General features: G+C 48.3%; 1 protein-coding gene across 3 annotated transcripts in view; it reads right to left on the reverse strand.

Moving 5' to 3' along the window:
* Nucleotides 1-13,657, reverse strand: part of prkcea (protein kinase C, epsilon a) — an 877,089-nt gene that overhangs the window by 307,576 nt on the left and 555,856 nt on the right. For all 3 annotated transcript variants that reach the window (XM_072510726.1, XM_072510720.1, XM_072510732.1), the window contains one exon: nt 296-469. In XM_072510726.1, coding sequence (XP_072366827.1) covers nt 296-469 — 174 coding nt within the window. The remainder of the gene's footprint in view (nt 1-295; nt 470-13,657) is intronic.

The raw sequence follows: 13,657 nt of genomic DNA on the forward strand, positions 1-13,657 counted from the left end.
CGTGTGGCGTTTGAACATTCTTCCTGTGCCTGCATGAGTCTCACCCCCACAACCCAAAGTTGTGCAGACTAGGTGGACTGGCCACGCTAAATTGCCCCTTAATTGGAAAAGAAAATCATTGAATACTCTAAATTTATAACACATAAAAGAGTTGTACCTTCTTCCATTGCACAATATCTATCTTTACATCAAAAATACTCCTCACACAACCATATTGCATTGGGATTTTCAGAATATCGGTGTAATTAATCTGTACATTCTGTGGTGAATGAAGTGTTGGTCCGGAAACACTTACCTTTGTCTGGAAGCAGCAGAATAGTTGGGTCAGGTAGGGGTGCTTTCTTGCTAATGCCAGTATCCTCTTCTCAGTCATTGTGCAGTCCACGTCATCATCTTGGAGAATGACATCTTTCTTTAGCACCTTTACAGCGTAGACTTCATCGGAACCTTTTAACTCAGCTAACATGACCTACAATTTATAAATAAGAACAACAAACATTTGTGCCCTATTGCAAGAAGTGGATCCAAAGATGTATAATGCAAGGACAGGATACTCCCACGTCATGGAGATTCGGTTGGAGACAGGGGTCCATGTCGGTACATTTCCCTGATGTATTCCTGCCATATATGGAACATTTCTGAGTGGCAGGCCGGGACGCGGATTAGCTACCCACTCCATCGAGGTGGGCAGCAAATTTAAAGCCCCAGTTAGTGATGATTTTCCAGGCTCACCAGCATTTTATCAGAGGCAGAGTAGTTCCCCTGCCAGGTGGGGAGCCTGCTAACTCCGAGGAGGCAATCTCCCTGTGGTAGGCCAGGGTCTATAGAGCTGAAGGCTCCATGCACCACTGATGGGGCCACAGGAAGGTAAAGCTGCCCATGTGGTCCCAATAATCCCCCCAATGGCCTTTCCCTTCCATTCCACAGGGCATTCAGTATTCGCCGCTCTGCACTATTAATTTAATTTTATGCCTCTGAGGGCACCTCTATGTATTCGAACGGCCTCAGTAGTGCCAGCCTCTCCCCATAGGGCTGCCACAGCTCCAGAGCTGCCAGCCTCTGAAATGACCAGCAAATTTAAGGGTGCATCCACCATTCTTAATGGGCCACCTTTGAGAAAATTGTAATGCCAGTATTGTTGCCAGCAAGTGTGGGCTTGGGATCCCCATTTGATCTCGATGTCTGGGTTCCGATGCCCATGGGAAAATCCTGCCCCGTGTCCATTCATATTCTTATAGGTAATTTTCTAAATGCAATCAGTGGACAGAAACATCGGCCAGAGTGTAAATTGTGCAGTTGATCTGATTCTCTCAATTTCTCGCTGGATTAAGTGACAATTTCTTTTTTTAGTACAATGCAGACCTGTCAAGTCTCATTTAAAGCTATACAGGACTCCTGTGGGTTAGAAATTCATTTTGCCCTCTTTTCTGACAGCATGTTCCAGAAACCTTAGTCCTGAGATTCATCTGAAATTAGGCCTTGCCAGCAAATTTCCAGTGAGCTGCAAATGCCAACTGTGCATCCAGAGGTAGCCCAGGGGTTCCTCGAGGAGAAATCTGGGCCAGTTGTGTCCCTGGCAAAGGGCTCTCTGGTAGACTGTCAATGGGCGATGATTGGGAAAGGTTAGTAGAGTGATCCAAGAGCAGGATTGATCCTCCAAGTTCTACATTCGCATGGAGCTCACATTGAGTTTCGACAAAAGCATTGACATCTGAAATGTTAACTTCCCTCCTGATCAATGATCGCGTGTTTTCAGCATTTTCTGGGTTTTTTATTACGAGAAGCTAATGATTGTCTTACATAAGAACAAAAGGGGCAGGATTGTCCGTTTGAGAGACTACATCCTCCCGCTGTAGCTGAATTGCACCTGATTTGCGCTCACGCTGGAATTTTTGCATAGTGAGGATTATAAAGGTTTCCCGCTATTGGGCCGCCATTTTGAGCAAGCGGCCCGATAGCGAGGCCCCATGGCTGGGACCCCCGGCAACACAATTCAGCACACCCATCCCCCCCCCACCCCCACCGGATTTTCTGAGCCAACTCCGGTGCTCCTCATACATGGGTGACCCAATCACCCTTCCCAGTGACCAGAGGCCTCCTAATTAAAGAGACCACCCCAGAGACCCCCTAATTAAATAGGTTGTGATTGACAGCTTCCACACACACACTCACAGTTACCAGTATTGTTCCATTCATCTCTCTTTAGCTTGAGTGACTTTGAAGTAGTCAGCAGTGAAAGTAACAGAAAGCACTTAACTCTCTTTGATGTGGTCCAGGAGCTGTCAATCAAAGCTTGATGTTTAAAAACATTGCTTAGTTTCACAGCTGATAACTTCAATGTCACTCAATGTGAAGGGGGACAAATGGAACAATGTAGACAGCTGTGTGTGTGTGGAAGCTGTCAATCACAGCATAGTAAAGTCAATATCTCCGAGAAATGAATGAATGACTTGCAGGTCTAAGAACTGAGGGGATTCAAACCCAGCTGACTGGTTTTCTCTTTCCAGGTATTGGTAGGTTCTGTTTCCTTTGCCTGAGTCAACAGGTGTATTGCCCAGTTGAGTTTTAAAGCAGTGATTTTTTTCACTGCCTCTGTCTGGACTGTTCTAGCTTCAGACAGGGGTGCCTCTTCTGGAAGGCTTCCAGACAGGCGTCTCTCTTTTGGAAGGCTTCCAGACAGGGGGCTCTCTTCTGGGAGGCTTCCAGACAGGGGTCTCTCTTCTGCAGGGTTTCCAGAAAGGGGTCTCTCCTCTGGGGGGCTTCCAGACACGGTCTCTCTTCTAGGGGGGGGGGGGGGGCTTACAGACAGGGGTCTCGCTTCTGGGATGATTCCAAATTGGGGTCTTTCTTCGCCGGGGGTTATAGACAGGGGACCGGCGAATCATGCCAGCCCAAAGAATTTGATACATCTAGGTCTTAAATTCGCCCTCTGGCACAGAGCGCGAACCTCGATACCGATGCCTGCAGGGGACTGATGCCCTTTTTCTCCCCAACGCTGGATTCTCTGCCGCATCGGGAACTCTGCTACTGGTGGTAGGCGGCGGAATTGTACTAAGTATAGGCCATTTGGTCTTCAAGCCTGCTCCACGATTCAACAAAATCATGGCTGATCTTCGACCTCCAATCCACCTTCCCGCATTATCCCCATATCCCTTCATTTCATCAGTACCCAAAAATCTGTCAACCCCTATGCTGAATATATTCAGGGACTAGGCAACCACAGCTCTGTGGGTCACACAATGCCAAAGATTTGCAAATCGTAGAGCAAAGAAATTTCTCCTCATCTCAGTTCCAAATGACTTGACCTCTAAGACTGTGATCCCATGTTCTAGTGCCCCAGGGAAACATTTTCTTGCCACCTACCCTGTTGAACCACATAAGAATGTTATATATTTCAAGTTGTTCGCCTCTCACTCTTCCGACCACCAACGAATATCGACTTAGTCTATTCATCTCTCCTCGTGCTCAATCCCTTCGTCCCGGGACCAGCCTAGTCGATGTTTGTTGGGTCCCACTAGGACAAGTAAGGAGGGAAGGAGACCATAACTGCACACAGTACTCCAGGTGTGGCCTCGCTAGTGCTCTGGATAACTATATTAAGATTTCATTGCCCTTATATTCTAAGCTCTTTGTAACAAAAGCTAACATACCATTTCACTTCCAAATAGCTTGCTGCAGCTGCATGCTAACTTTCTGGGATTCATGTGCAAGGTTACTCAGGTTACTCTGAAAGTATGCATTTCTGGTCTCTAACATATTCCACTTTTTCTTTATTTACTGAGGGTATAATATTTGCATTACATTTGATTGACCAGGAAACACAGGTTGCCTTTTTTACAGCACTAGCTGCCATAAAGCAGGTAAGTTTAAAGGTTCAGCCACTTTGAGAAGCCGGGGAGAAGGTAAGCTTGTAAAGTAAATAGTTAAGATTAAGGGATGGGGAGGAGTGGGGTAGGTTGAGTGGGGGAAAGTGCTTTGGGTGGTCAGTGGTCAGTTGGGGAGTTGGCAGTTTGGCAGTGTTGGTTGGTCAGTGGGCAGGTCAGATATTCGGGGGTGGTTGGTCTGTGAGGGGATGGTCAATGGGCAGCTTGGGTGGTGATGGGGTTCATCAGTGGAGGTTGTGGTCAGTAGTAGAGGCAGTCAGGTGTGGTGTGGTCAATGGGGGGGTCAGGTGGTCGGAGGGTGTGTTCAGTGCAGGATTGGGGAGGGTAACTGGAAGTCCTGTAGGGGGGTCAGGAGAGTGGGGAGGGGAGTCCGTTGGGAGAATCGGGTGAGGTGGAGGGAGTCATATGTGCGGTATCTGGTTGGGGGGGGGGGGGTGTTAATACTATAGTAACAGAGAAGTTAGAAGAGGTTTTACTTCTTCTGACCTTTTTGGGAATTGCTAACTTCAATTGGCTCTGTTTTATAACCTTTGCTCTAGAGTCGCCAGGTATCTTTATGATACCGCCACGAGGTTCAAGTTCAAGTAATGATCAATAACTCAATACACCAATTAGTAAGATTCAAATCAAAGCACGTTTATTATACACAGTAATCGCTACTCATGCATAAATTCTACTTCTAAGCTACTTCTACAACTAACAGGCCTATACTTAGCTTCGGACTGGCCCACCAGGTCAGGGGAACAAATAGCCTTTCGTTCGGGTTCTGAGTCTGCGGGATTCAAAAGCTGGTATGAACTGGTAGCTTGGAGCCTTGGAAACACCTACGCCTATCTCGTAGCGAGCGTTGACTTGAGATTTACGTTCTTGGAGGCAGCTGGACAGGTCACTGTCAAGGGTTGCTTCGCGTTGCTGAGTGACCCTGTCAAGAAAGACGATTTGAACTTGGGGGCTTTACTTTATAGTCCCCAGGGGCTTCCCGCCTTTCGGGGCGGACCCCGTACCTGATTCCAAGTGATTGGACTTTGTTCCGATTGCTTGGTTCGATTTCCCTGATCGATGGGCGGTCTTTAGGTGTCCGTTAACCTCTTTTGTGTTGGCTCCTGCTGGCGCCGAGGAGTCTGGCTTGGCCTTGTTTACCTTAAATGTTTCGATTGCTCCCGGGGATTGCTCATTAGTATGTAGATGGCTGCTACATTATTATGCCGATGTTTGCTGGTATCGATGCTGTTTGGGCTTTTGCAGAGTCTAATACACAGTAAACTTGCACCTGCTGTGTTGGCTGAATTTCCCTTCAGTCTTTGCTGTTCTCCATTTTACGTCGGGAATTGGCCAACCCAGGTGGCTACACACCCTCCTTGTGATCCTAACACGAAGTGTGAAGGATCACATAGCTGCAGTGTCTTCATTCCCTGACCTGGCAAGCACTCTTCTATTGCCTCTACACTGACCATAACTATGCAAGAAAATTTTAACTGACCATTCTAAGTGGCGCTATGTCAAAACAGGGACATGCATTACAAAATAAGAAAAACGGTACCTCTAACTGTCCTCAATAAACTACACTCACTCAAACATTCAATCATACTAACTTCTTAAACAATACAAACAAAATCATAACAGCATTATTCACATTTTTCCTGGCTTGGCAGTCAAACTCAGGATTGTACAATCGCTCATGAAACACATTTCTTTATTCACAAAAAGAACGCAAACTAATGTTCTTTATTATAGATCGGGGGGGTCGGGGGTCTGGTCAAACCCGAAAATAGGGGATCTTATCCTATATACCGAAGTGTGAGCGCGGTAGGCTCTCCTTCTCCATTTCCTCATGCAAATAGTCTGCACGATGCAGCAGAGTATCGCCAACACTAATAGAGATTCTATTAAGTAGGACAGGGAGTACCAGGTTATAAACCTGTCACACCAAGATGGTGTGGTGTCGCTTGTGACTGGGCTCTGGGTACTATGGGGAAGTGAATCATTAACGGCTGGGGGGGGGGGTGTTGGGGTCAGGGGGTTCGCGTTCGCGCGCAACCAAATGTTCATTAGGGTGATGAGCAACACGGAGGATGGCCTCATGGTTCTTCTTCTTTCTCTTCTCTTCTGTTCCTGGAGCTTCTGGAGTTCTGTGGGATCAAGCATAGTGTCTGTTACTATCTTGGTTTAATATCTCTTCTGGTAGTATGTCTGTCCTTCAGTGCCAATTCTCCCTTTATAATTGTCACTATGTGTGACTCCCTCATTTCTTTTCCCCAAAAAACGAATTTCAGGACAAGACATGCTTACAAATACTGAAACAGTGCGAGCCGTCTCGCAGGCTGTGCGATTTACCATCCAAATGTTTGAGGATGTAAATAGCATCGGGTTGGCAACCTAATGGTCACCTGAAAACAAAACAAAACTTTTTGAACGAAAATTTGCTGAAATGAGGTGCGTATGGGCCACGACGGGTAAGAGTTGGATGGAGTCCCCGGGTAGGACGGCGACCAAGTCCGTGTGTGCTCTACCCGAGCGTAGCTGACCAGAGGGGGGTTCCCAGGCAGGGCGGGTCCCAAGCCGTTTCTCCACTGCCTGAGCAACTGACAAGAACGGGCAAGAAATGTAGTCATCGTGGGGGGTTGCTGTATTGGTTCTTCCTTCGAACCAGAAGGGCAGTTATGAACGGGGGTAGGCAAGCTCTCAGCGGTTTCTGCCGATGAGCGGGCTGACAAGTTCTCAAAGGTTTCGGCAGACAAATAAGGCGTGGGGCCGTGGAAAAAATTTCCGATCTTACAAACAACATTTAACAATACCATGACAAACAACACAAAACATGCTGCAGGTTCCATCAGAAAGGACACCATTTTCTCCCAAGCGGCTCCTTTTTAAAACATCATCTGGACACCTCAGTTATCAGTTGCGAACAGGGGCGCAAAGGGGTTCGCGTTTTGGGAGTCAGACTCAAAGTCGTCATCTTCTCCCGGATGCCAAACTCTCGAGTGTATCAGGGCGGATAAGGCTGCATGGTGTGATTTGGGATCCCTCTCGTCATTCCGGACGAGTCTGTATTAGTTATCTCGGTGCCAAAAGGTGGTGTCTAGTTCTGTGGGGATGGAGTCGGGGTCGTCGTTGTAGGTGGGTGGTCGGTGGTGGGGTTTGTTTAGGAAAGTGATCATAAAGAGATCACGCGAATCATGGTCAGATTCGCTGGGTGTGGGTCCTGTTGCATGGGGATAGTAGGGAGGCGTGCTGTGGCTATTGTCCGAGTCACAGTCGCTGTCGCTGCTGCTGCTGTCTGTGGGCGTTCCGGGGCGGAGTGTATATTTCGGGGGTGGAGTCGAGGTTGTGTCCGTGGCTGGGCTGGACGTGTTGGGGGAGGGTAGGGTTACGTTGGCTGTGGGCGGGGCGTGATCTGCTGCGTCGAGCATGACGTGGTGTGTGTCGTTAGACTGTGATCCATATGCCTTAAGCTGGTTGATATGGAACCACGCAGTCTTTCCGTTGGGGTACTTAATTTTATAGACGGAGGGGCTTACTTTGTCCGCAATGGATTACGGACCCGAATATTTAGGTGACAGGAATGTGCTGGGGTTGTATACGGAGAGCATGACTTGCTGTCCTACACTGAACTCAGTCGCATGCACTGTCTTATCGAAACAGGCCTTGCTCTGTTTCTTCCTTGTGCCCAATTTCACTGCGGCTGCTAGCTGAGCCGTTTTAACATTCTCCACTTATTGTTCTACTGCTTTCTCGTGTGTGAGGACCGTCACTTCGGGGCTGGTCAAATCTAATCCCAATAAAAATTCTGTGCCTTTCATGGGACGTCCGGTCATGAGGGTGTGTGGGGTGTAACCTGTGGATGTAGAAACCGTATTTCTCAAAAACATCAGCGCAAAGGGGAGGACTGAATCCCAAGTGGTGTTGTTTTGCTAGACCATTTTCCTAAGGGTAGCTTTTAGGGTCCGATTCATGCGCTCCACGATACCACTCGACTGGGGGTGGTATGCGATGTGGAATTTTTGGGTAATGCCAAATATCGTGATGACGTTCTTCATGACACGTCCCGTAAAATGGGAGCCTTGGTCGGATTCAATGCTGCGGGGGAGTCCCCATCTCGTAAAGATGTGGTGGGTTAAAACCTTGGCTGTGGTCTTTGCAGTGTTCGTTCTGGATGGGAATGCTTCCACCCATTTTGTAAACGTGTCGATCACAACAAGTACATACTTATAACCATTCCTGCAAGGGGGCAATGGTCCAATATTGGCCTTGATAAATTGCCCTTAGTGTCCAAAATTGCCCTTAGTGTTGGGTCGGGTTGCTGGGTTGTGGGGATAGGGTGGAGGTGTTGACCTTGGGTGGGGTGCGCTTTCCAAGAGCCGGTGCGGACTCGACGGGCCGAATGGCCTCCTTCTGCACTGTAAATTCTCTGATAATGGGGCTGAGGGGAGGGGTTTTCCGTCTGCGGAAACAAATCCTCTTGCTTTCCACAGGGGTAGGAATTCCGTAAGACTGTTGCAGACATAGAGGCTGTCCGAATATATGTCTGCTGGGTTGGGGAAGGAATCTGGGTGTTCCACTATGTATGCGATGGCTGCAAGTTCTGCTGCCTGCGCGCCTTAGTGTCCTGGAAGTTTTATTGCTATTTCTTCTAGGGCGCATTCCTGCGCGTTCTCGACGTAAATGCCGCATCCTGTAATGCGCTTCCCTTCCAATATTGTGGAAGATCCATCCACATATATTCTTATGGGTTCGCACGTGTCTGTGTGCTTGGGGCTCTGGGTTGAACTACCTATCTTTCTGGGGGGTGTTTTAGCAATAAAGGGGCCTGTGTTGTGGTGTGGAGAGATAATGTCACATGCATGGGGGGTTCCGGGGTACTGTAGGTTATCTGCTAAAAAAGTGTGGGTCTTTGTCCTTTGAACAGTGATGGCCCGTCCCTGCAAAAGAAGGGTCCATCTAGCTGCTCTAATCTGACTGACTGTACCATCTTTGAGTCGTCCGTCCAGTAAAAGTTGGGTGGGTGTGTTATCCGTCAGGATTGTGATGGGGTTTAGTCCGGTTATGTATGAAAAATATTGTTCTGCCCAAAAAACTGCGAGCAGGTGCCTTTCACAGGCTGTAAATCCCTGCTCCACAGCATCTAAAACTCTGGAGGCGTAAGCCACGGGCCTTAACTGTTCATGCTGTACCTAGAGGAGCACGGCCAAAAGGGTGCGGTCTGTGCTTGCTACCTCTATCGCACAGGGGAAAAGCGGGTCTGGAACCTGTAGTGCGGGGGCTGCACTGAGTGCTCTTTTCAACGAGTCCAATGCACCCGTATGCTGCGGAAGCCATTCCCAGGGGGCTCCTTTCTTTAGGAGGTCTGAGAGGGGTGCTGCCATAGTTGCGAAACCGTCAATGTGGCTTCGGCAATAGCCAACCAGTCCTAAAAACGACCGGAGGGCTGAAACGTTCTGGGGAAGGGGCAATTTGGCAATCGAGTCAATCTTTTTATGCTCGATCTCGCGTTTACCATGTGTTATAATTGTACCCTAATATATCATCTTGTTTTCCAAAATCTGGGCCTTTTTGGGGTTTACTTTGGGATTTACATCCAATTGCATGTAGGAGTTCCAGGGGTTCGGCCAGAAGCTCGATGTGCTTTGCCTTGGTGTCCGTCTGCAGTAAAACGTCATCCACATACTGGACCAGACATTCGGGCCAGAACATTTTGATAATCCATTTGCCAGCTGTCGGAAAATGGAGGGGGAGTTGTGGAATCCTTGTGGAAGGCATGTCCACGTGTACTGTTGATTTTTAAAGGTGAAGGCAAATTTGTACTGGCACAGTCTTTGCCAATGGAATGGACCAGAATCCATTACTGACGTCCAAAACCGTAAAGTATCGGGAATTGAGTCCCTGCTTGAGCATGGCCTCGGGACTTGTGGCTACTGTGGGGGCTGCTGCGGGGGTGATTTTGTTGAGTTCCCGGTAATCGATGGTCAGTCGCCATGATCCATCGGGCTTTCTCACTGACCAAATCGGGGCATTATTAGTGGAGGCTACTGATCTAAGTACGCCCTGCTCTAATAAGCTGTTGATTACTTTTGAGATTTCTCCCTCTGCCTCTTGGGGAAATCCATATTGCTTTTGGGGCCTAGGGTCAGGTCCTGTGATTTGTACGGAACCAGTCATCCGGCCACAGTCGTGTTTGTGGGTCGCGAATGCTGTCCTGTTCTTTTGTAACACTGCCCTAACCTGCTTGTCCGTGCTAATTGTAGTCGGGTCAAACCAAAATTTGCCTACTGCGCTAATCTTGTTTGCATATTCTCCTATTGTGAGCGTTGCGGGGGCTCTTGTGGATTTTGCCATTCTCCAGGCACATTGGTTGACTAGATCGAAGGACAGATTGTGGGAATTCATAAAATCTATGCCTAAAATGTGTTCCGCTGTGTGGGGTAGATCAACTAAAACTATGGGGTGCTTGATGGTGATGTTGCCGATTTGAATGGGTACAGGGGTTGTGATGTGTCCCTGCTGTGAGTGGCCTGTAAAGCCGCTGAGGGTGATGGTGGCTGCAGTGGGCCACGTGGCCTTTTGGAACATGGTGGAGGAATTTATTGTGGTGCGGGACCCTCCTGTGTCCCAGAGAAACTCGATGGGCTGTCTCCGTATCTTTGCTGCAACTACTGGTCGGCCGTTCCTATCCCAAAGGGTGTCGCAGACCCAACTGGGGGAGCCCGAACACCGTCAGTCTGTTCCGTTCAGGTCCGTCTGATCTGAACGGGTGCTAACGCTATGTATTGGCTTTGTCCTGTTCTTATTTAGAGTGCCTGTCTCCTGGGCTCTCTGTGGTTTTTGTGGGGCATTGCATTCTCTTGCAAAGTGTCCCAACTGTCCACAGTTGTAACACTCCTGTGACATTTGTGGGGGGCTGTTCTTGCCTTCATTTACCCATGCGGGGTTCTGGTGTGTTTTTACTGCCTGTATGTCTGCTTCTGCCTGCTGTTCTTTGGGATTTTTATTCGTGGGTTTGTTTTGAACAGATTGCTCCCAGGTGCGGGACAATCTTTTTACAACCCATTTCTCATTATGAGCCTCCTCTGAGGGATCATAATTGGCCTGGTTTTGTCCTGTTTCTGTGGCATGGGAGATAAGGGTGCGGGTCCATTTGGCCATGTTGTCTGGGGACAAATGGGCGTGGTCTAAGTCTCCGAAAACTGCTGCGAAATGGATCCACAGGCGTCCAGCAAACGCTGTGGGGTGCTCGGCTTTCTTTTGCCTGCATTTGTTGAGGCCATCTATGGGGTCACCCATGTTATACCCGATCGCATCTAGGATCGCGGTATGCATTTCTGCAAGGGTGCCTCCTCCTACATTCTGTGGGTCGGGAAGGGCTGCTACGACTGAAGGGTCTAAACTCAAAACTGTGAGCTTTACGTGCTCTCGCTCATCCAGGGCATACATGGTCGCCTGCTGTTTTACTCTGGCAAAGTGGTGGGGGTCTGAGGTGGGGAGGAATGGTTTGATTTTATCGCACGCAATTGGGTCACTGTTCAGGGGGTGGTGTACAGAAATTCCGTATTGTCATGTGGCTGTGTGGTGGGTGGTGACTGGGTTCATTAGAGCCTGAACTATCTGCGATGTGGGGGGTTGGGGCGCTTTTCTCTTCTGTGGTTTTCCCTGCGCACATGTTCCCTGAACATATCTCTGCGCTGTCTCACTCAATTCTTCTCAATCAGGGCCGTCTTCCTCATCTAACTTTGATCCAAAGGTTTCCTGGAATCCTTTTTGAACTGAAAGCAGAGATTGCAGTTCTGCAATCTGCTTCCGGCACTTTGCGTGGTCTAATGAGCTTTGTCTTTGCTCCGTGGTGGCAGCATGGAGTGCTCGTAACACTGCCTTCAGGTCACTACACTGCCTCTGCAATATCTCTACCTGCTTCTCGGTTTCCTCTCGTACCAGGACTGCACGTTGCGTGTCCTGAAAGGCCTTTTCGTACTGGGATTGGAAGCTGCTTAAGTGCACCAGACAAGGCTGGTGTGCCCTTTTGGCATCATCCACCTCTCCATCCTTTGCTGCTAACTTCCGTCTTAACTCTACGTTTTCTTTCTCTACCTCACTCACATTGACCTTACTCATTCGATGTGTCTCCTCTAGCTCTTTACGGAGCGTCCTAACGACCTACTCTGTGCCTCGCAATTGTGCCAAACAGGACATGATTGCCATCGGTTTGCGAGCTTTTCCTAAGCTCTTCTTGTGAATCTCGCTCAGGTTCTCCCACCAAGTATGTCCTATACTCCCGGGACCTGTTTCCTCATTTTCACAGAATTCGCTCCAAAGGGGCCAACCTTTCCCTTTGAGGTACTTTCTCATTTCCTCTTCCCAAACGGGACACTGTCCTACTCTACTGCTGCTGGTTGCTGCGACCTCGAATTCTTCGGGGTTCATGAGGCATTGCATTGCCTGCATTGCCATCTTTCCTCTTTGAATGCTTTCTTAAATTTGGAACGAGGGGTACTAAGGCGGTGCTGTAATTACGGATACGGCTTTCGCTATTTTCCGAAATACAAACTCCCGACAATTTTGTCGCAACAAAAAATCTATCAGTTTACCTTATAGCCCTGTTAGTTATGCATGCATTTAACACACTTCTGAATTATGGGGACTGATCAGAACTGCTTGAACACTTGTGGTTTTCCTGTTCCCAATTGGATTTCTAATTTAAAGCTTCTGGGTTCGAGTCCCAGCGGAGTCGCCAGTAATATGTTGCTAACTTTTGGTTGGTTCAATTGGCTCTGTTTTATAACCTTTGCTCTAGAGTCGCCAGGTATCTTTATGATACCGCCACGAGGTTCAAGTTCAAGTAATGATCAATAACTCAATGCACCAATTAGTAAGATTCAAATCAAAGCACATTTATTATATACAGTAAATCGCTACTCATGCATAAACTCTACTTTCTAGGTTATTTCTATAACTAACAGGCCTATACTTAGCTTCGGACTGGCCCACCAGGTCAGGGGAACAAATGGCCTTTTGTTCAGGTTCTGAGTCCGAGGGATTCAAAAGCTGGTATGGACTGGTAGCTAGGAGCGCCTATCTCGTAGCGAGCGTTGACTTGAGACTTACGTTCTTGGAGGCAGCTGGACAGGTCACTGTCAAGGGTTGCTTCACGTTGCTGAGTGACCCTGTCAAGAAAGACGATTTGAATTTGGGGGCTTTACTTTATAGTCCCCAGGGGCTTCCCGCCTTTCGGGGCGGACCCCGTACCTGGTTCCAAGTGATTGGACTTCGTTCCGATCGCTTGGTTCGATTTCTCCAATACTGGAGCTGTTCCCTGATCGATGGGCGGTCTTTAGGTGTCTGTTAACCTCTTTTGTGTTGGCTCCTGCTGGCGCCGCGGAGTCTGGCTTGGCCTTGTTTACCTTAAATGTTTCGATTTTTCCCAGGGATCGCTCATTAGTATGTAGATGGCTGCTACATTATTATGCCGATGGTTGCTGGTTTCGATGCTGCCTGGGCTTTTGCAGAGTCTAATACACAGTAAACTTGCACCTGCTAGTTTCTGCCTGTGTTGGCTGAATTTCCCTTCAGCCTTTGCTGTTCTCCATTTTACGTCGGGAATTGGCCAACCCAGGTGGCTACATGGGTATATATTACCATAAGACAGTCAAAACCATCCGAAGTTTGCGATTTACATCATATTTTCTGGTGCCCAACTGAAGTTTGTACTTCTCAGGCATTTGGTGTGCAACCCTTATCTGGGGACTTCAGGGTGGGGGTTTACCGAGTGCATTTTTGGAGTACCA

Source organism: Scyliorhinus torazame, chromosome 1 (assembly GCF_047496885.1).
Source record: "Scyliorhinus torazame isolate Kashiwa2021f chromosome 1, sScyTor2.1, whole genome shotgun sequence".
NCBI classification, from domain to species: domain Eukaryota; kingdom Metazoa; phylum Chordata; class Chondrichthyes; order Carcharhiniformes; family Scyliorhinidae; genus Scyliorhinus; species Scyliorhinus torazame.